General features: G+C 36.8%; 1 protein-coding gene across 2 annotated transcripts in view; it reads right to left on the reverse strand.

Moving 5' to 3' along the window:
• CDK15 (cyclin dependent kinase 15) overlaps nt 1-22,419 on the reverse strand; it is an 83,532-nt gene extending 61,113 nt beyond the window's left edge. For both annotated transcript variants that reach the window (XM_054586207.1, XM_054586206.1), the window contains exons 1-6: nt 22,178-22,419; nt 21,301-21,450; nt 21,018-21,112; nt 14,137-14,216; nt 2,481-2,575; nt 1,681-1,743 (exon numbers count right to left, since the gene is read on the reverse strand). In XM_054586207.1, coding sequence (XP_054442182.1) covers nt 1,681-1,743; nt 2,481-2,575; nt 14,137-14,216; nt 21,018-21,112; nt 21,301-21,450; nt 22,178-22,300 — 606 coding nt within the window. In that variant the 5' untranslated portion in view covers nt 22,301-22,419. The remainder of the gene's footprint in view (nt 1-1,680; nt 1,744-2,480; nt 2,576-14,136; nt 14,217-21,017; nt 21,113-21,300; nt 21,451-22,177) is intronic.
• Between the last annotated feature and the right edge of the window lie 214 nt (nt 22,420-22,633).

Here is a 22,633-nt window from a genome sequence, read left to right on the forward strand (position 1 = left end):
TATTTCTTTTATCTTGTTTTTGGATGTGAGTGCCTTGTGGGCAGGATTCTGTGTTCCATCTAAGCATTTAGCACAGTGTCTGGTATGTCAATCACATAAGCCTGACAATCTTTCTCACAGTTATTTTTTTCCTCCAACCATTCTTCTACATAATCAACATCTCAGGTTTAGTTTTCTGACGCTTCTGCTTTTTACCTAGTTATCAGCAACCTGCCTGTTTTCACTTCCTTCCCTCAGTTTAGATGCCACTGACCATCATTCTAACCCTTCAACATTCTCTTCAATTCTCTTGCCAAACTGTCTTTTCCTCCCACTTATCTGGCAAAACCCCAACTTTAAATCAATCAAACTGTCTGCTTTCTCTTCTCCTCTACTTGAATTGCTAAGCACTACCATTAAAAAAAAATCCCATGATCATGCAGATAATTTAATGATTTTAATTCTCACTAGAATCGTTAACACACTATTAGAGACTTTCTTGGTTTTCCTAGTTTCCTATTCCATTCTATAATAGCTATTAAAATTTCTTCACTGTCCTCAACCCCTCTGTCCTCATGCCTTTCCCCCCTTGTCTTTAAGAGTAGATTAAGTCTTTTATTAAGAGTTCTCATAATATTCCTATTAACATGTCTATTGCCTTATCACTTTGCTTCTCACCGCCTATTTAAGTCCACATATCTTACTGGGTTTTAAGTGCACTGAAAATAAAAAAAAAAACACAACTTATTCATTAGTAAAACCTAAGGATCTACTAAGTACTCAATAAATATTTCTTGAGTGAATGAATAAATGAATACATAAATTATTAGTTAAATGAACGAGTACATCATATACAAATCTCAGGTGGTTAAGTGCCAATCAATTAATTTGTGCCAATAAAACCCTGCAGGGGTGTCCAACTCACTGCCTGCGGGCCCCACACAGCCCAGGGTGGTTATGAATGAGGCCCAACTCAAAATCATAAATTTACTTAGAACTTTTTTTTGCTCTTCAATTTTCGTTAGTGTTTGTGTATTTAAAGTATGGCCCAAGACAACTCTTCTTCTTCCATTGTGGCCCAGAGATGCCAAAAGGTTGGACACCCCTACTAGGGAATGAAAAGCATAAAATAAATGGTCTCTAAAACTTATAACATGTAGAATTATAGCTAGTTAAAAGTTTATTATTATTGCTATTCTAATGTCTGGAAAAAAGGAAGCTAGTCTCATAGACAATAGGATCTGATAGCACAGGCAAAAGAGTAAACAATTAAGATCTAACAAAAGTAGTTTGTTTGCCAATTCTCATGGAGAACTATAAATACAACACAAACTTTATCACAGAACACAGTAGTCTGCCCTGAAAAAAGTATTTATTATATGATGGCCTACCTTCACTACTTCTTTTTTAATGCAATTCTTTTGAATTGGCTTATGCTTCTGGAGATATGCCTGCATGATGGCAATGACTGACAAGGTCGGGCTGCCTAGTTCCTGAGGGGCAAAAATTTATTTTTAACTCCTCTAAACATGGCTCCATTTCTTGAGGGGCAACTTTTTTTTTTTTTTTTAACTTTTCTCTAGAATATCAGTGATGGCCATCTTATTTAGTGTCTTGGGACTTTGCTTTGTACTGCAGTCTGTTTCAGAGTTCTTGCCCTGTTGTGGGCCAGCCAGAGATCCTGACCCTCAAAGTACTCACCCTGACATTGTGAGGATGAAGCCCTCCTGGGTGCTGAGACATGTACTGGGCCAGGTCTGTGTGCTGCATGAAACGGTGGAGAGACTGATGTTAGTGGTGCTTGGGCAGCGCCCTAAAGCAGAGCACAGATTTGACTGTCAGAGACGTTACAAAGTTCAGGATTTTTTAGTATAAGGTGCAAAAGGTACATAATCTGGATTTCTTGAAACCCCACTGTTAAGGTCAAACAGTGTGTCTTTCTAACTGGTTGCTCTTAGAAGGAGGCTTGCTTCTTGGCATAAAGAGATGCTCATCTTAAATGACTGTCACTAAACACGATGACAGAGGGATTTTTCATTCTTCTTGGAGGCAAGTCAAGTACATATAGCTTATGATTTCTTTGTGCTGATATTTGACTAGCTTTCCCCTCAAAAATACAAAACTCAGGTATTCTTTAGTAAACTTACATACAATTTTTAAAAACCTTTTGATTTGTATCGATGAAAAAATGTTGGGTTCTGCTCAGGTAGTGATTAAAAATAGATTTTAAAAAAGTGTAAAAGTTTTATTTAGGAGGCAAACTCAAAATTTGTATTTATTATTATCAGTGAGAGGAAAAAGACAGCAAATATATTTGGTAAAGAAGCAAGATTAAAGAATGAGCGTAAGAACAATAGGCTCTGTTAATCATAATAATGAAAATTTCCATGACACGTTCCACATTGTAATGAAAATTTTATCATGCCATAAAATATTAACAGATTCATTATACAAGCACCAGGATTTTCCCTCACGCTTTGTAAAATGCTGGGGCAACTCACCATGTATTCGAAAACGAATGTCAGGGTCTCTTTGGTGTGGATTATGTCATGCAGGAGCACAATATTGGCATGTTTCAAACCCTTCAAAAGAGAAGCTAGAAAAATGAAACAAAATGCTAATTCAGTCATTGATAATGAAAGCACTGCTTTAAAGATATCAAGCAGTATTTATTTTTTAAATATTTCAAATAAAGCATTCTGGTTTTTCATTGCTGGAAAAATCTCTTATGAAATAATATTTAAAATTACAAAGGACCTCATTATTTGTGAAATGGTGAGTCATTGTATTTGCATACCTTATTTTTTTAATAGGTTAGAGCAGTTGCAAAAAAATATGTTTCCATTTATCCAATCAATTTCATCAAAGCACTCAGAGCACTTTGCAAATGCTTTCCTCTGGGAATCTTATCATCTCTGCTTCAGAGTTATAGGAGAGGAGGCCTGGAGAGATAAAGGCCACAGGGTTGGGGGTGGGGGCAGGAAATGGAGTGCTCTGCCTTCTAGAGCAGGACTTTGCAACATGTGACCATTTTCTAAAATTCAAAGTCCCACAGGGGCTCAGCAAGGCTGGTGGATGGGGCTGGTAGAAGGCAGGGATAAGAGCATGGGATGAAAAATTGTTAAAACATTGTAAAGAGTGGAGGGGATTTTAACAAAAACATTTTATTGATTGATTTTTTTTTTTGAGAGAGAGAGAGGAGGGAAGAGAGAGAGAGAGAGAAACATCTACTTATTGTTCCACTTATATATGCATTCTCGGTTGATTCTTGTATGTGGCCTAATCAGGGATCAAACCCAAAACCTTGGTGTATTGGGATGATGCTCTAACCAACTAAGCTACCTGGCCAGAGCCTAGAAGGTGTTTCTTGAAGGGAGAATTGGAAACCTCTGTGCAAAGGAGAAAATACAAACTTGAAAGGAGGACAGGGCCAAGCTTGGGAGCTCAGGATAGTAAGAGTGGAGAGGGCTGAAGACTGTCTCTTGCATCTTCAGTAGCAGGTTGTTATTAGGTCAGTAAGGGCAGCCCTAAAGGGGAGAAGTCCCCACAAACGGCTAGTGAGTGGCTGGCAGCGAGGTTAAAAGGCTATCCTTGGGGGTACCAGAGATAAGACGGAAGGGTAGAGAACAGAAAAGGCACAAAAAGAGGATGATGAGTCTCAACTCAGGACATCCCTGTATAAAGAAACAGTGTCCTTAAGACTTAAAAGACAGGAAAAATTAGGGGCGTAGGTAGATACACTTTGCCTCCTCACACAACCAAAAGGACAACAAGTTTAAAAAAAACAACAACAACGAGACATGCCAGAAAATAGAACTGTATGGAAGTCTGACAACCAAGGAGTTAAAGAAGAAAGATTCACCCAGACTGCTGGGAGGGGCAGAGGCGGGCAGCCAGGGCAGAGAGGATGAATGGCAAGGCGGCAGCTGGAGAACTAGGGCATGTGAGGCAGCGGCTGGTGGATCAGGCAGTCCCACATTTGTGTGCAGATAAACTGGGAGGAACAACTAGGGAGCGAGGCAGACCACACAACCCAGGGTTCCAGTGTGGGAAAATATAGCCTCAAACCTCTGGCTGTAAAAATCTGGTGGGGTTGTGGTGGTGGGAGAAACTCCCAGCCTCACAGGAATGAATGTTCATCAGAGCGACCCACAGTGTCCATCGGAGCGATTACACAAATCCACCCACCCAGTAATCAGCACCAGAAGGGCCCAATTTGCTTGTGGGTAGCAGGGGAAGTGACTGAAAGCCAGTGGAGAGCTGAGCAAGTGGCATTGTTCTCTCTCTGACCCCTACCCAACATACAGTGCCACAATGCAGTGATGTGAATTGCCCCAGTCTGGCAAATACCTAAGGCTCTGCCCCTTCCAACATAATAGGCATGCTGAGACAAAGAAATATGGCCCAAATGAAAGAAAAGATCAAAGCTCCAAAAGTAGAACTAAGCAAGGAAGTGATAGCCAACCTATCAGATACAGAGTTCAAAAGATTGGTAATCAGGATGCCCACAGAAATGGTTGAGTATGGTTGCAAAATAGAGGAAGAAGTGAAGACTATGCAAAGTGAAATAAAGAAAAATATACAGGAAACAAACAGGGAAAGGAAGGAAACCAGGACTCAAATCAATGATTTGTAGCAGAAGGAAGAAATAAACATTCAACCAGAACAGAATGAAGAGACAAGAATTCAAAAAAAAATGAGGAGAGGCTTAGGAACCTCCAGGACAACTTTAAACATTCCAACATCCGAATCACAGGGGTGTGAGAAGGAGGGAAAGAGCAAGAAATTAAAACTTATTTGGAAAAATACTAAAGGAGAACTTCCCCAATCTGGCAAAAGAAATAGACTTCGAGGAAGTCCAGGAAGTTCAGAGAGTCCCAAAGAAGTTGGACCCAAGGAAGCACACACCAAAGCACATCATAATTACATTACCCAAGACTAAATGTAAGGAAAGACTCTTATAAGGAACAAGAGAAAAAGGAGACAGTTACCTGCAAAGGAGTTCCCATTGGACTATCATAGATGATTTCTCAAAAGAAAACTTGCAGGCAAGAAGGAGCTGGAAAGAAGTATTCAAAGTCATGAAAGGCAAGGACCTACATCCAGCAAAGCTATCATTTAGAATGGAAGGACAGATAAAGTGTATCCCAGATGAGGTAAAGTGAAAGGAGTTTATCATCACCAAGTCCTTATTATATGACATTTTAAAGGGACTTATCTAAGAAAGAGAAGAAGATCAAAACTATGAACAGTAAAATGACAACAAACTCACAACTATCAACAACTGAACCTTAAAAAAAAAACAAACTAAGCAAACAACTAGAATAGGAACAGATTCACAGCAATGGATAACACATGGGTTATCAGTGGGGAGGAGGAGGTGGAAGAATAGGGGAAAAGGTACAGGGAATAAGAAGCATAAATGGTTGGTACAAAATAGACAGGGGGAGGTTAAGAAAAGGATAGGAAATGGAGAAGCCAAGGAATTTATATGTACGACCCATGGACATGAACTAAGGGTTGTGGGGGGGATGCTGATGGAAGGGGGTTGCAGAGTGGAGGGGAGTAAAGGGGAGAAAGAAATGAGACAACTATAACAGCATAATCAATAAAATGTATTTAAGAAAGGACTTAAAGGACAGGAAAAATTAAAACTCAAATAAAAACTCAAATCAATGTTCTATAAAATGAAAAACAAATTCAAATGTTCCCTTCAAATTTTGGAACAAAATTGCTTCCTTCAGTAATCTTATCATTGTAATGATCCTTTGTTGTTTTGCTCTCCTAGCAGCCATTCTCCCTTCTAGTGGTGGGACCTCTATTTTCCTCTGGGGAAGCAGACACTCTCCTCAGTCCATGCTATTTTTGGGGTGCTGACCCCACCCCTACCCAGGAGTGGGCGTGTGACCCAGGCATGTACAATCAGAGCACAGCACCCTTTTGCCACAGTGATTGGTTCAGAGACAGGCACAAAACCTAAGCCCTACTCTGCTGGTGTCATCAGGATAGAAGTCATTTCTTCTCTTATGGTGAGTGGTGAGTGTGTAGGATTTGCCAGGACCTACTCTGGCCGGATTACCAATACCTGGGAATAAAACTAAGGCAGAGAAAATCAGACATGGATTCCGGAGACATCGTTTGCTCCCAGCTAGTTTGTAGTTATCAGATCTCTGAGTCAGCTAATTTCCTTCTTTACTCACCTTAGTCTGAGCTGGCAACCTCTTGCCACCCAAGGAGCCCTATTTCACCCGTTAACCCTACTTATCTTTACTGACTAATACTCTAACTTTAGTTTTTGCTCTCTGAATCCGTATGAGCTAAATTTATTATTTCACTCTTACAAGTACATTGCTTTGAAAATGTAGTAAACAGTTTCACAGGCATCTGTTTAATGTCTCTAGTCCTAGGCTGAAAGCTATATGCAAATAGAGGGAGTGACTTTCTCTCTCTTTAAGATGCTGTCACACCATCTGGTACAACACTCAGCCAAGAGTAATCACTTAATTTATCAAATATATTTATTGAGTGTCTTAACAGAGAGTTGACTGTGGAGCCAGAAGCCCTACTGTGAATCTTGGCCCTGTCACTTTCTATCCAAGTGAGCTCGGGACAGTATCTCAACCAAGTCTCAGTTCACTCATTATGAAAAAGAGATAATGCCTTTCCTGACTTGACTTCACAGGGTCGACATGAGGATGGAACCAGATCCCATGCGTGGATCCCTGGCAAATGTCAAGCATCACACAGTTGTAAATTAGAATTAATGCTTGCCACTGTCAGATTGTTCTTTATTTATATGTCTCGGGGAAGGGTCAAGTTAAGGAACATGTATAAAGGATCCAAGGACAAGGACAACGGGGTGGGTGAGGGGAGAACTGAATGTGGGTAAAGGGGGGTGGCTAGGGCAGGGGAGGGCAATGGGGGAAATTGGGGACAACTATAATTGAACAATAGAAAAATTTTTAAAAAATAAATACAAAATTAAAAGCAAAAAACAAAGAATTAATATTTGCCCTTCTTTTTCACCTTGAACCTCACTAAATCCCCACTCCCAGATTATTATCTTAAAATTTTGTTCACATCAATTCATAGATACAGAGAACATTTTGATGGTTGCCAGATGGGAGGGGTATTGGAGGGCTTGGTGAAAAGGAGAAGGGATTAAGGTGTGCAAATTGCCAGTTATAAAAACAGTCATGGGGATATGAAGTACAGTAAATGGAATATAGTCAATAATACTTCAGTAATTATGTATAGTGTCAGATATGGGTATTAAACTTGTTCGGGTGATCATTTTGTAAGTTATATAAATGTCTAATCATGTTGTAACACCTGAAATTAATATAATGTTTTATTTATTGTATTCAATTGTAATGTAATTTTTTTTCAAGTTTGTTTATGTCACTTTCTGCTGGAGTTTTCAATACCTTCCATACTTACAATGACTTCTGACCATCAGTTAAACATTCTTATATTTTATGTTTATTTTTATTTGTAAATTATGTTCATTTTTTTCTCTTTCTATGCCGCCACCCCACCTATAATTACAAAACATGTGCCAAAATTAGATTTTAAAAGGATGTGACCCAGGCTGGTATGGCTCAGTGGATTGGGTGCCGGCTTGTGAACCAAAGGGTTGCCAGTTTGATTCCCAGTCAGGGCACATGCCTGGGTTGCAGGTGAGGTCCCTAGTTGAGGGTGCATGAGAGGTAACCACACATTGATGTTTCTTTCCCTCTTTTTCTCTCCCTTTTCCTCTCTCTAAAAATAAATAAATAAAATCTAAGGGAAAAAAAGGATATGGTAAAGCTGAAATTGCTAAGAATATTGTAAAGATATTTAGATTTATTTTTAATACAGAGTTTACTCTCACTTAAATATATCATTAAAACTCCTGTTTATTTTTAAAATCACGGTGGCATGATTTGTTAATTATAATGGCTTCATACTACCATTTGCTAAAAAGCTCAAAGAGTAACATTCACTTAGGATAAGGCTCACTGCTAACATTAGTGGGTATAATTTTTATTTCACACAGTTTTCTTGATATTTCTGCTCACTAGTTCTAGCCATATTGGCCTCCTACCTGTTCCTTGGACACTTTCAGACACATTTCCTCCCTGGGTCTTGACAATTACCTTTGTCTCTGCCTGCAACCCTCTTGTCTGAGCTCTCTGCGTGTTTCTTCCCTCATTTCTTCAGGTCTCTGCTCCAACTCTTGGCTTCCCTGACGCCTCTCTCCCCAGTGATCTCTATTCCTGTGCCCTGCTTTATTTTTCTTCATACAGCTTATCACCCCTGACATAGTATAGCACTTATTACATGGACATATTATATATCTGTTTATTGTCTGTCTCCACCCTTAAGAATATAAACCCCATTGAAAACAGGCACTTTTGTCTTTTTGCTTATTGCTGTGTCTTCAGTGTCTAGAACAATGTCTGGTCTATAAGCATTTATAAGCATTTACCCTGAAATTAGTGGGCACTAATTGCCTAATATCATTTCTATACCTATAATTGGTTGGTATAGGGTATTTATGCTGAAGATACTTTTATTTCTTGTTTCTTTTAGTTGTTTTCCTTATTAGATTATAAATGTTATGTTTGTTATGGTCATGTCTACACCTGTTTTTTTTTTTTTTAACACCCCAGAACTACTGAAATACTTACATGGAAACTGTGACTTTAGATGATAAGTAATAGAGAATTTACATGAAAGAGTAGATGATGCTTAAAGCATTTCTTTCATGGTGTTGGTATATTGTTTGGTCCATCCACTGGAGGTATCTAAAATGCCTGTAACTTCAGATGTGTGGGTCTAAACCCAGAAAGGAAAGATCTTTCTACTAATTTCAAGGCTGCCTCATAAACTTCACAGCAGGATGTGATGTGTTTTGCAGGCTAATCAGCTAAGGGATGCAAAGCCAACTGAGAAGGGGAAGATCTGAAAATCAGAGCATTCTGATTCCTATAAAATTATTGCTTTTATAATTCATATATTCTAAGTCTACTAATTTTCATTTATCTTCAAGGAAAAGACACAAAGATAAACTGGAGAGTCTTTAAAGCTCCAGACAAATGGAATCACAATGGAATATCTTTGAATGCTTCCAAAATACTTTGATAATGATGATGATGATGATGATAATGATGACGATGATAGCTAACACTCATTGAGCATTTACTGTATGCCAGGCATTGTTGTAAGAATTCTGTGTATGTTAACTTGGTATGATCCTGAGAACACCCAGAAAAGCCAGAGAGAAAACCTGAAGAAAATGACATAATCCCAAAGATCAAGAAAAATGATCCAGCCTTAAAGTTATTAAGCTTGTTTTAAAAATGCGAAGTGCTTCTTTATTTTAAATACCCCAAAAAGGTGTTTAATATGACTAACTGGTTTAACATTACATGGAATTTAATTTGATTCTCGTATATGTAAGATATTTAATAATTTAGAAAAAAGTTATTTTCATCTTGCAATTATATCAGAATATTTAATTTCTTGTTTTCATTCCTTTCATTGGTGTTTGTGGTTTGGTTAAGTTTTGTAAAAATTGATCCTTTGCAAGAGCAATGAGTCATAAAAATTTGGTACTGTTCTGCTTTAGTTTAGACTCTAAAGTTCCTCAGGGGTGTCCAATATTTTGGGGTCTCTGGGCCACACTGGAGGAAGAAGAGTTGTCTTGGGCCATACATGAAATACACAAACATTAACAAAACCGATGAGAAAAAAAAAGGTTTTAAGTAAATTTATGATTCTGTGTTGGGCTGCATTCATAGCCATCCTGGGCCACATGCAGGCTGCGGGCCAGGGGTTGGACACCTCTGGTAGAAGGAAAAGTAAAAGATGATCATGACCAGAAAGAACAAGGCTGACTCTCAAAGTTCTAGGGCACAGTTACATATAGTGAGTGTGTGGTAGTCAAAGCTCTTTCTAGGCTGCGAACTCCTTGAGGGTATTGACTGTCCCTGTCCCTATCTTTGCATCTTCAGTACCCAGCACAGGCCTCACATGTGGTGCTCAATAAGTGCTTGTGAACTAATGAAGCCCAGACAGTTGTAATGAGTTTATGTAGAAGTCAATAACGGAGTCAATTGCTACCCCAACCCCCACTGTGCATTGAATTAAGAGTTTGTAGTTCTTGATGTTACATTTTCTATGGTCTGGGTGTCACAAATCAAGTCAATGAGTTCAGTTATGCATTCCAAGAAAAGAAATCAAGATAAATATTAAGACAAATGTTAGGTAAGTAGTTATTATCTGATTTCTTTGGAATTATAATTTGATCACATAGCATCATCCTGGCATCACTTTGTTTTATAAAAATGTAACTATGCACATATAAATATGCTATGTCTGTGATGTGATTTGATTGCATTCAATGGAGAACTTCTTGTCAGCCTGGCCTGCTGCAATCTATTTGTGGTAACCCATGAGTCAGCGGTTCTAATTGGTATTCTGTACCTCACTGTATGACCTTAGGGAGGCTTCTTAGTCTATTTTTGGCTGTTTTTGCATATATGGACTGGGAATAATTACTTTGTAATGTTTTCTACTAGAGAATGCTCTTAAAAGACTCTTGGCTAAAACTGTTTCTAATTTAAACACTGCAATTACTGGTGCTGTAGAATCCATGACAGAATCAGAATTGACAAATATACAATATTATATATTATTTCCTTTAAAATGTTTCTTCTGCATTTTGCTTAACATTTATACAAAATGTATTATAAAAATAGATTTTTATGTTTACTATTGCAGAAGAAATGCTTGAGTTAAGGCCCTCTAAATTTATCACAATAAAGTAGGAAGGATTTTGAATAGAAGGGATTGGATTCTACTACCTAACAACTGTGATTCCTAGTTCTGAGATCTCAGACAAGTTACCTAACCCCTCTGAAGTTTGGATACTTTCATCTCTACTACAGCAACAACACTCTTTACCTCCAAGAGTTGGCATAAGGGTTTTAAAACAAGATGATGCATGTGCAGGGGAGACTGTGTCTAATGCCTGGTCCTCAAAAAAGTTTAGTTACATGACTGTTTCCTAAACAAATGCTGCTAACAGGCTGAAAGTCCTGGGTTTAAACCAAAACTTTCTAATGTTATAGGAAGATATTTAAAATATTGCACATTATTAAGATACTGGGACACAGATTAATAAAACTAGGGAACATGTTCTTATGTAAAAATTTAAAATAGCCGTCTATTCTAATGACAGTGTTTTCTCCTAGTTATAAAAATAAAGACTTAAAATATAATTCTAGAACTAGTTAAGAAAGATTTTATAAGTTGCTATGAAGGTAGCTAATCTTCTTAATTAGCAAAAGAATGAGGGTAGAGAACATGTCTATAGTGTGCACTACTGTGTACCTAGCAGCCAACAGAGTGCCTGGCCACACAGTAGGTGCTCAATAAATAGTTGTAGAATGAATGCACAGAGTGCATAAATTTTTGAATCAGAGATTTGGTTTGAATTACAGCTACATATTAGGAGAAGAAGAAGATCTATTTTTAAAGATAGTTAAGAGAATTTTGAAAGTGGTAACATGAAAATTATCTTGCATGGGTATTATTAAGATACAGTTTCCTTAGTGCTGTTCATACTCTTGCTAATTTCATAACATTACATGTTAAGATCAAATAGTATTCCAAATGACTAGATTAATAAACTGCCACATGTATTCTACTTATATAGAGACTGTACATATAGTAACATCCTACTCAATTAATCTTTGGCTGATATATCATAGTCCAGCCAAACTGTTCAGGAAAAGTAATTGCTTCTTCAAGGCTTTTTAAAGAAGTCTGCATTACTCGCTCAGTTTTTCTGCACGTGGCTTTCAGTTGCCTTTTTAGCTAGTGACCCTGGATTCTAACTAATGAATTCCAGCTGTTCTTATTTTGCTTTCCAGCCCTTCTCATTTAACCTCCTGTCTCCCTGGTCTCACATCCTAGAGTTCTTTCAGGAAAAGTGGGGCAGTGCCAAAGTTTTCAAACGAGGTCTCACATCTTCTTGAGGGAACAGGACTGCTCTAACAAGGGCTCCCAGCTTTCACACTGGTGGAAAAAGAAACATTCATCGTTGGAAATTAGATGCCTAACAACCTCTAATGTGTCAAAAATCCTTTTGTGGTTTTTAATATTATAAAGCAAAGCATTCAGTAAGGTAAGTCCATAAAGCAAACCAACAAAGTCCACAGTTGAATACTAACTATAATTGCAAACACCTGCGATGGAGAGCCAAGTCCTGGTAAATACGCAATAAAAGAAACATTTAGCATACAGAACAATACTGATCCAGCTTTTCTGAACCCTGCTGAGAACCATCTGTTAGCAAAACCCGGCAAAAGGTTTTGTCAAATATCAACCTGAAAAACTTGGCTGCGTGCAAAATCTGAGTGAGTGAGTGAGGCAGACCTGAAGCAATAGACAAGTGCATGAAGGAAACACCATGAGAATGAGGTAACCTGGAGACTTTTATTACGTTCAGAAATACTCCTTAACCTACATACATCTCTGTCTAAATCTGGTCGTTCTTTAATGGCGACCATCAATAAGTGCATTAGTAAATGCAGCTTCCATTATATTAAACACTTAAAACCGTGCTTTTCTCCAGAATGCACCTGATCCTACCAGGCTGAATCACTGGCTAACCTGATAGCCATTTGGCCCTTCTACTTAAATTCAAAATAACACATTTCCCAAGGGCTCTGAAAGACTGTTGAAAATGGCATCAAATTCAGTTATAGACTCATTTTCTGAATTGCTTTTTCCATGCCTGTTTGCATAACCCATCCCTCCAAGCTCTGTCCAAAATCGACTGACTCCATTAGCCACACTGACGCTAACTGGTTCTCATCTTAGTTTATGTCTTTTTTACCTCCATTATAACACTGGTTGTAACTGGAACCATCTGCTCTGTTACATCTGAAAATGATATAGAGCAAAGATCAGGCTTTTTCTTCTCATCCATCACAACACCCAGCAATATGTTTTGCATACAGGATGTGCACATAAAGTAGGGAAAGGAAAATAAAGTAGTTAAACAGGGAGAAAGTAAGGCCAGGAAAGAGCCATTTCTCTGGGTTTTTGATGAAATGGATAACAATCCTATTATCATTTTATCTCAAATGGCTCATGTTAAAAGGTTAATAAATGGAATTTTTAATGATTTATTTTCCCTATAGTGGCTTCTTGATAGTGAACAAGTCATCACTACGAGAAAGGAACAAGAATGGAATAATAATGGCCAGCATGTGTTGAATTCTGAAAATGGATTCTGTGATCAGTGCTTTTTTAATAAAGATTTTATTGATTGATTGATTGATCGATTGTTAGATGGAGTGAGAAAGAGAGGGAGAAACAACTGTCGGTTGTCTCTCACATGGCCCAACCAGAGGCTAGCCTGTAACCCGGGCGTGTGGTCTGACTGGGAATCTAAGCAGTGACCTTTTGCTTTGCAGGACAACGTTCTACCAACTGAGCGAGGCCAGTCAGGGTTGATTAGTGCTTTAAAGCATATTCTCATTTAATCCTCTTAACAACTCAAAGAAATAGGTGCTATTATTATCCTCCTTCTGCAATAAATTCAGCCCTAAATATGTAAACTTCCAAAGTCATAGCACTAGTAATTCCTAGATCTAAGATTCAAACCCAAGTCCATCCTCACCCACTTCCTATGCTGCCCAGGGTACAAAGGAAATATAGGAACAACACTAAAAGTACATGCCTTCCCAAAGAGTTTTTCAAATGCCATCTAAACAAATTATTTTCAAGCAAATTGTTTACTCAGAATTTATGGGATTTTATTATTTATTTTATCTTTTATATGGATTTTTCTGGGGTTATATAGGTATAGCCTTTGCACTTAGTGTGGGACCAAATACACAAAGGTATTTGGTAAATACTCATTGAGTTCACAGGCTTGGTCAACTAACGTAATACTTTTGAGTCTTAATTTCCTCAATAATAAGTAGTAAAACGATAGTGTAAATATACTTGGAAAACTGGTATAAAGAATAAGATTGCAATTATAATATTACTTCTAGAAATATCAAAAGCTAGATGCTGAATGGATAGATTCAATGCATGTTTTCCCCGAATCAAGGAACTGAAACAGATCTGTTGGGTCCATTTTACTGCTCTTACCTTCCCGGATAGCAGTAAATGGGACTCCTTCCTCTTCGTTCATACTGATGACTTTTAAAGCCACCAGTTGCTTGTTTATTCTAGAAGAATGGGGAAAAGGGCACAGATAAGGATGATTCATAGCAGTTTAACAAAAAATATTTCTTTCAAAATATATTCTAGCATACGAATCTACAATTTTTCCAAATAAAAAGTTTTAAAAGTCATATGCATATATAGCAAAACATTTTTTTTCCTTACTTAAGGGATACATGTTCGTTACTTAAACATTCGGAGAAGACAGTTATCAGAGAACCACTCCCCCCACACACATAACTGAGTCCATCCTTGTAATATTATGATCTCTATTATTCCTTTTACTTCCCTGTGTGCGCTTATCTGAGCCATCCTTATGTCATCTGAATTACTGTGGTGACCTCCTGGCAGTCTCCCTGCTTGTGCTCTTGTACCCCTACTGTCTACTCTCAACAGAGTAGCCCGCGGCCTCCTTCTAAAGTGAAAGTCAAAACAAGTCACTTCTCTGTTCAAAACAAACCACTGTCACTCTGAATAAAAGCCAAATTCCAGTGGCCTCCTAGGCGCTACCTGATCTGTCCAATCCCACCATTCTCTCTCTCTCTCTCCATCTCCTCCTACTCTCTACTTATTCATTGTTTTGTTCGCTGATGTAAGTGCCAGAGAATAAAAAAGATATTAATACAAGTATAAATAATATTTGTAATACAGTGGAGTTCATATTATATATCATCTTATTGTTAAACTGTTTTTCCTCCATTTAGCTTTTTGTTTTATTCATCCTTCTATTATGTGATATTAAATAATGACATATTTTATCACATGCACTAAAATGTGTTTAGCAAATTGCAAATGTTTTTAAATTATTTTTAACTTTTTGACGTAAAAATACAGTGATGATCATATTTGTAGATCAATCTTTTCACAGCCCCTATTATTTTCTAAGGGTAGCAGTGTAATTGCTAAATCAGAGTATGCTGCACACACGTTTTTATTGTTTTAAAAGCATGTTTCAAAATTGTGCTGCAGAGTGATCACACTATGAACTGATCATCAGAGTGGCCATTCCAACAGTCCCTCGCCAACACAGAGCAGAGTTGTTGTCTTCTTTTTTTTTTTAAGATTTCATGTTTTAGAACAGTTTTTGATTTATAGAAAAATTGAGAAGATAGTACAGGAGTTATCATATAGCCTCACAACCAGGTTCTTCTATTGTTAACATCTTATATAGTATGGTACATTTGTTATAATTAATGAACCAATATTGATACTTTATTATTAATTAAAGCCCATAGTTTATTAGGAATTCTTTAATTGTTTTTGCACTAATATTGTATTGTTTATTGTGAGTTACATTGCAAATTGCTAAAATTTGGGGGGAATGCAACATAATACATGGGAAAAGCCATAAAACTACCACACCTATGAATTTTTCCCAATAAACTTACATAACAAAGATTTTAAAATTCCAAATGGATGAAAAATATCCTCTACTGTTAGTTATAATAGAAAAAATAGAAATAGCAGAAATGTCCAACAGCAGATGAAAGTTTAAAAATTTGTCATATGGCCCTGACTGGTGTGGACTAATAGATTGGGCATCGTTCCACAAACTGAAAGGTTGCCAGTTCAATTCTTGGTCAGGGCACGTGCCTGGGTAGCAGGCCGGGTCCCCAGTTGGGGGTGCATGAGAGGCAACTGGTGGATGTTTCTCCCTCTCTATCTCCCTCCCCTTCCCTCTCATCAACACAAATTTATTTAAAACTTTACTTAAGTTTTAAGTAAATAAAATTTAAAAATGTGTCATACATCAACACAAGAAATATTTTACATTCATAACAGAAGCTTAAGTCTAGAAGCATCTAGAAAAAAAGAAAAATTCATGATAAAATAGACAATAGGATACAAAACAAGCAAGCACACCATGTCTGTAACTTTAAATACAGTTGACCTTGAACAATGCAAGAATTAGAGGTGCTCATCCCATCTCCCCCAAACAGTCAAAAATCCTCATATAACTTTTGACTCCCCTAAAACTTAACTACTAAATAGCCTGTTGTTGATGGAAGCCTTACCAATAACATAAAACAGTCAATTAACACATATTTTGTATGTTTTATGTATTATATATTGTATTCTTACAATAGAGTTAGATAAGAGCGAATGTTACTAATAAAATCATAAGAAAGGAAAATACACTTACAGTATTTATTTAAAAAATCCCTGTATAAGTGGACCCATGTTGCTCGATTCAACTGTAAACTGTGTGCATATCGAAGACAAAATGCACATATGCAATTGCTGTATGAGAGTGATAGACTATAAATGATTTTTAGTTTTAAAAATTCATTACTATTGTATGTTTTTCTTTTTTCTTTTTATAGCATTTATGAATTATCCATTTTATTTCAAAATGTTTTCTTACAATGACTATTCTTTCTTTTTATCTCTTTTAAAGTAAATATCAGTAGATGTGTATATTTATGAAATCAATCAATTTATCTATATTAGTCTTTTTTTAAATTGAGATATAATTGGCATATAATGTTGTGTAAGTTAAGGTGTACATTGTTTTGATTTGATACATTTATACATTGCATTATGATTACTAGGATTTCTTTAGTTTTTACCTAATGCCATTTTTATGTTCCAGGAACCTATCCTGAATACATTACATTTAGTTGTCATATCTCTTTAGGCTCCTTTTGGCTGTGATAGTTTTCCAGAATTTCCTTATTTTTGATGACCTTGGCACTTTTGAGGAGTACCAGTCAAGAATTTTGTAGGATACCCCTCTATCAAAATTTTTCTTATGATCACACTGGGGTTACAGGTTTTGAGGAAGTAGAGTACCATTTTCGTCACACCATAATAAGGGTACATATTATCATAATTAATGGCTTTTGATGTCCTTAATCACCTGGCTGAGATAGTGCTTGTCAGGTTTCTTCCCTCTAGTTGTCTCAACCCTCATACTGTACTTATGGAAGAATGTCAGTCTGAGTGGCTCTCACTTAAGGAGTGGGGAGTTACGCTCCATCTCCTTGAGGGTGGGATATCTACACAAATTATTTGGAATTCTCCATGGGAAATTTGTCTCTTCTGATTATTCATTTATTGAACCATTTATTTATATCAGCATGGACTCACTGATATTTCTTTTATACTTTGAGTTATAATCTAATACTATAGTACAGTCATTTATCCTGTGATTCAAATTGTCTACCTTTGCCCTTTGGGAGCTCTTTCAGTTGGCTCCTGGGTCCCTCTGACATAACCCCATAAATGCGGGATTTGTTTTTTGGAGCATGCTTTTATCTTCATTTTTGGGGCCTATTTATAGGTAAAAAGGATCATAGCATTTTAATTTCTCTTTCTTTACTTGTAGAACTGAATTTTCATAAATATATTTGTCTTTCCGGTTCTTCTGTTATTTGACTATTTGCCCCTTTTAATTAAAATATTTTGCATATACTTTTCACCAATTTCTTTTGTGCCTTATCATATCTTTCTGAACTTTAAAAAACTTTATGACAGTCAGCATTTTCCCAATTGTTTCACTAAGAGCATAGCCCTGTGAAATTCTCTCTACCCATCCAAGAAAGTTTTTTGGTCAAATATGTTTAGAAAATGCTTTATATTTCTTAAGTTTCCTTAACCTCTCTTAGATAGTACTGGTATACACTAACATTTTAAAGATGTTGAGAGCACCTACAATGAAGGATCACATTTTAGTATGTTCTAGGGTTCCCCTTGTCAATTTGACAATGGTGATTGTTTCAATGAAACTTCTATTAGGTGTCTCAGAATTGGGGCTCCCTAGAACATACTTGGATAGGTGGGGTACCGTGGACACTTTCAATCTTCCCTTATGGGTCTGACTTAAATGTTATGTGCAGACAGGCCTTTCCAACCTAAAAGTTATACAAGAATTCTCTATTCTTCTAGTTTCTGGATTTTTTTCCATTTAACTCTAATCCACTGGGAATTTACATTGTATATTTTTACCTTATTGCAAGTTGTTAACAATTGTTCCAGCTCCATTTATTGAATTGTCCTCTTTTCCTTGCTGATTTGACACGCCACCATGATTAAACATTAGATCTTACTAATATTTGGATTTGTGACAGTTCTGGATGTTTTAAACTCATATTTCTTTGATCCGTTTTTTCTTTTTTAAAATTTTATTTATTTGAGAGAGAGAGAGGGATTTGTTTTTCCACTTATTTATGCTTTCATTTGTTTGATTCTTGTGTATGGCCTGACCAGGGATGGAACGTACAATCTTGGTGTATTGGGATGATGCTCTAACAAATTAGGCTACCCGGCCAGGGCCAATCTGTTTTCTTATACTTGTGCTACACTCTTTTAATTATTGTAGCTTTTGTACACATTTATAATACATTAAGGCTGTAAATTAGAGAACTATTGAAATCTTTGCACTATTAGATGTTCTAATCCAAATATTTTTACAGAGGTTCCTGGAAGGATCTACAAGGCCCTCTACATCAACCCTGCTGCAATTATATCTCCTCCCTGTCTTCACTGGCTTCCAGTGCTAGGCCTGCTCCTGCCTCAGAGATTTCTTACATGCTGTTCCCTCTGCCTGAAGCTCTCTTCCGCTACATATGCGCACAGCTCACGCCTCCTGTGGCTGAGTCTCTGTTCAAGTGTTCCTTCTCAGCAAGGCCTCCTCTCAGCACTCTATGTAAAATAGCAATCCACCTCCCCATTCTGGCACTTCCTGACCCTCTTCCCTGTTTTATCCTTTTTCAGAGCACTTTTCACTCTTTGACAAACTCAATATTTTACTACTTTATGTATTGCTTCTCTCACCCCCACTAGAATGTACACTCCATAAGAGAAAGGGTTATTGTCTCTTATTTTTGGATGAATCCTTATGGCTAAAATAGTAAATGGCACATAGTAGGTGCTTAAAAATATTAGTAGACTGAATGAGTGCCTGTATGAGAAAAAAATTAATGTCCTTCTGGCTCTTTCTTCAAGTGTTCTATGTCCCATAATAAATCTTTAGATGAATCCTGCCCATTTGTTCATGTTAATGATTTTTGTTGTTGCTTTTGTGAGAGTAATCTCTCCTACTATATTTTCTCTTAAATTATTGCTAATACATAGAGGCAAATTTTGATAAGTATATTTTTATTTTGTAGCTGATTTTACTGTTTATCATACTATTTTTAATGGTTTCTTAGATGATTATCTTGGGTTTTTAGGTAGACAGTTCTATAACCCACAAAAATGATATTCATTTTTTTCCTCATTACATCAGCTAGAATATTAACAATAATATTTAACTATAAGATAATGGGCATTTGTGCTCTAACTCTAACTTAATAGTAAAGTCTCTGGTATTTAACAAAGAAATGTATATACTGTTGATTTGAAATATTCTATATCATAGTCATAAAGTATCATCCCATTCCTGTTTTACTTAGTTTTAAAAAACTAGTAAGTGATGAATTTATCAAATGTCTTTTTGGCATCTATCTCTATGATATTTTTAAACTTGTTTTTAAGTTATAAATATAATGGATGTCTTTGTGAATAAAGTGAAAAGTTTTAGTGATCTCTCTTTCCTCACCCCAGTATCAACCACTAGAAGTATCTACTTTTAACAATATCTTGTGATTTTTCCAAACTCCAATATAACCCTACAAATTTACACATGTAAAGTAAGTACATTTGGGTGTTTTTTCCCTAAATGAGATCATAGAGTGCATATTGTCCTGTAACTTGTTTTTTGTCTCTTAAAATATTGGGCATCTTTTCATAGTAGTAGATCTGTCTTATATATTAGATGGCTGTAAATTGATGACTATTTAGCCAGTCCTTCATTAGTGGATATTTGTGATCAGGTTTTTACTTTTTCTATTATAAATCTTGCTTCAATGAATACACTTTATATATATTTGCACTTGGACAAATATTTCTAATTTATCTTTTGTCCTATTATTAGGCCGAGTCCTCTGAAGAAAATCTTACATTCTCAGTTCCTAAGATAGTCCATGGAAATGCACTAAATCATGTTTCTACATAATGTGATTAAAATATTTCCCCTAAAGTCCTGTTTTAACAAGTAAAATTAATAACACAAGTACTAAGATAAATAAATGATAGTCTTGTAGCATGTATATTAAATTTTTAAATTAACACCTAACCACTATTGAGCCATCATTTTTCAACACTGAAGTAACATAAAGAAATCAGGCTTCCAACTTTTTTTTTTTAATAAAAAGCAATGGAGCTCATGGATCTTTCGTATATTTAACAAAGTTTATGTGAGTCAAAATAGGTACTTGGCTTTTGGATTAGCAGTATTTTTATTCTTCAGCCACTTTGTCTATTTTATGTGTAGAAAATCCAGAATTAACCTTTTTTATTTTTATTTTTTTTGCATATACCATACTTTGCAGAAACCAACTTCAGTTTCTGCTATGAAGGCAAAGAGGCAGAATGAGGGAGCGAACTGAAGGTTGCCATTGCAAACCTTTCTCATGTTTTAGGGAGGGATATGAAAAACACTTTATTTAGACACATCTTACCAACTGCACTTCCCATCAGGCAAAGAGCAGTAATTGTTCTTTGGTTAAGTAGTAGAAGAAGTCTACTTTGAATTGAATAAAAGAGAAGAAAAGCTGATAGACATTTCCGTGGGCTGATTTTAACTGGGACAAGAGAAGTTTGTTTTTCCTTCAATGCTATTTAAATGATCGTGTCTCTCCCTGTTGATGATGGTGCCTTGCACAGGTCCTGAACTTCTGCTATGTGCCACCTGGCTTTACAATGTCAAATCAGGAGGGTGGGATCCTCATCTCCAAAGTCTCTCCTAGCTATGAGTCACTTACCTGCTAATCCCCTTGTATACTGTAGCATAGGAACCTTCACCTAGCTTCTCCAAGTTCAAGTAAGATGAGGCTGCCCCAAAAGGGAGGCTCTTCCTCTGCTTAAGGGGAACAAGAAGGGGTGAGGGGTGAGAAAGAAAGAAAGAGCACTTTTTATTGTTTCCCAGAGAAATTTGTCAGAGTGTACTCAGGAAGGTCTGCTTAGTAATTGCCCTGGAAACAGGGCCAGCCTCCCTAGATGAGCACACATTAAATCCTTGTTGATCAGCATCAGCTGCTCACTCACCCACTGCAAGCCCTGCCTTAGATCCTCTTCCTGAAAAGAATCACTGTTACTCCGTGGCCTTTTACTCTTGAACTTCCGGGCATGGACAGCCCGAAGTCCCCTGGGGTGCAATGAAGTCATGGAACAAGATGCTTCTTTTAGGTCTGTTAGCTAGAGGAAAAAAAAAAAAAAAGGAAAGTACAAGAATAAAATTTATGCAAAGTCAAGACTTAGTGGCTGGCATAAACTATTTTTCCTTTTTTTGTCTGATTTTTACTCTTTGAATGTTTTTTAAGCTTCTACACCCCCCAAAGTCACCTTTCCTGGAAGTTGGATCGCTTAAAAAAAAATCTTAATGATATCAATTGTTGAAACACTATATTCTTTCTTCACCTAAAATATGTCTTTAAAACTTAGGTTAATCTAAATTTCTTTGATGGATGGCTTCTAATTTTTCTCTGTTTAACTCACAATTGTTCTTCATGTCCCCTAATTTATCACTTTAGGGGAATAATTTTCTAGTACAGCATTGTTAATAATCATGAGCTAATTATTGAAATTTTGAATCCACAGCATAGCAATACTGCAGCTTGCTTTTTAAGGTTTAGTTTTGTAGTTTAGTACTGGAGAGATTTCAAGAGTAAAACTACTTTCCTGACTTCAAGTCAACTGAGTTTCAGGCAGCGAAAACATAGGATTATTTTTCCCTTTTAGTTTAGAAGAAAAAAAAAATCTCAAATTTGATAACAATAGCCATAAATTCTCTGCGACTTTAATAGACTTTTCTTTTTATTGGTTTAGACCTACCGCAGAAAAATCAGACCCTGCTACAGAAAGGAAGTCTTTGAACTCCTCGGTTTATCAATAGAGAAAGATGCTGCTCCTGGGATACAAATACCTCAATCGCAGCCTCCGTCGTTACAGGCGCACTCCTCTGACAGCTGAGTGCATCGCCTCCCTCCCAACAGCGATGGCAGCTGCATCCAGGCTGGAGAGTCTTTGCACACAGCTCTTGACCCATAATCTTCTAGGCTCAAGGAGAAAGCTCACACTTGAACCTCTCCCTCTCTGCCTTTCCTGTCCCCGTTCACTCCCTTTTTTGCCAGAGGTCAGTAATGCTGGAGCTTTCGTATGACTCACATGAGGGCTCTGCTGGAGCAGCCTCATGACTTCAGCAGTTTTTCCTTATCGGTCCAAGAAAGCATACATTGGAAAGGCGGCTGCCTGCACGCGTATGTGTACAGCTGAGAACAGGACAGCTAATACTGGATAGAATAAAACTTGGCACAGTTAAGGTCCATATTCCAGCCACAAGCTAGTTCTATTAGTATACATAGTTTTTATGAATTTACAT

The sequence above is a fragment of the Pteronotus mesoamericanus genome, unplaced genomic scaffold (genome assembly GCF_021234165.1).
Source record: "Pteronotus mesoamericanus isolate MK-2021 breed Mesoamerican mustached bat unplaced genomic scaffold, CSHL_Meso_final contig_90, whole genome shotgun sequence".
Classification (NCBI taxonomy): Eukaryota; Metazoa; Chordata; class Mammalia; order Chiroptera; family Mormoopidae; genus Pteronotus; species Pteronotus mesoamericanus.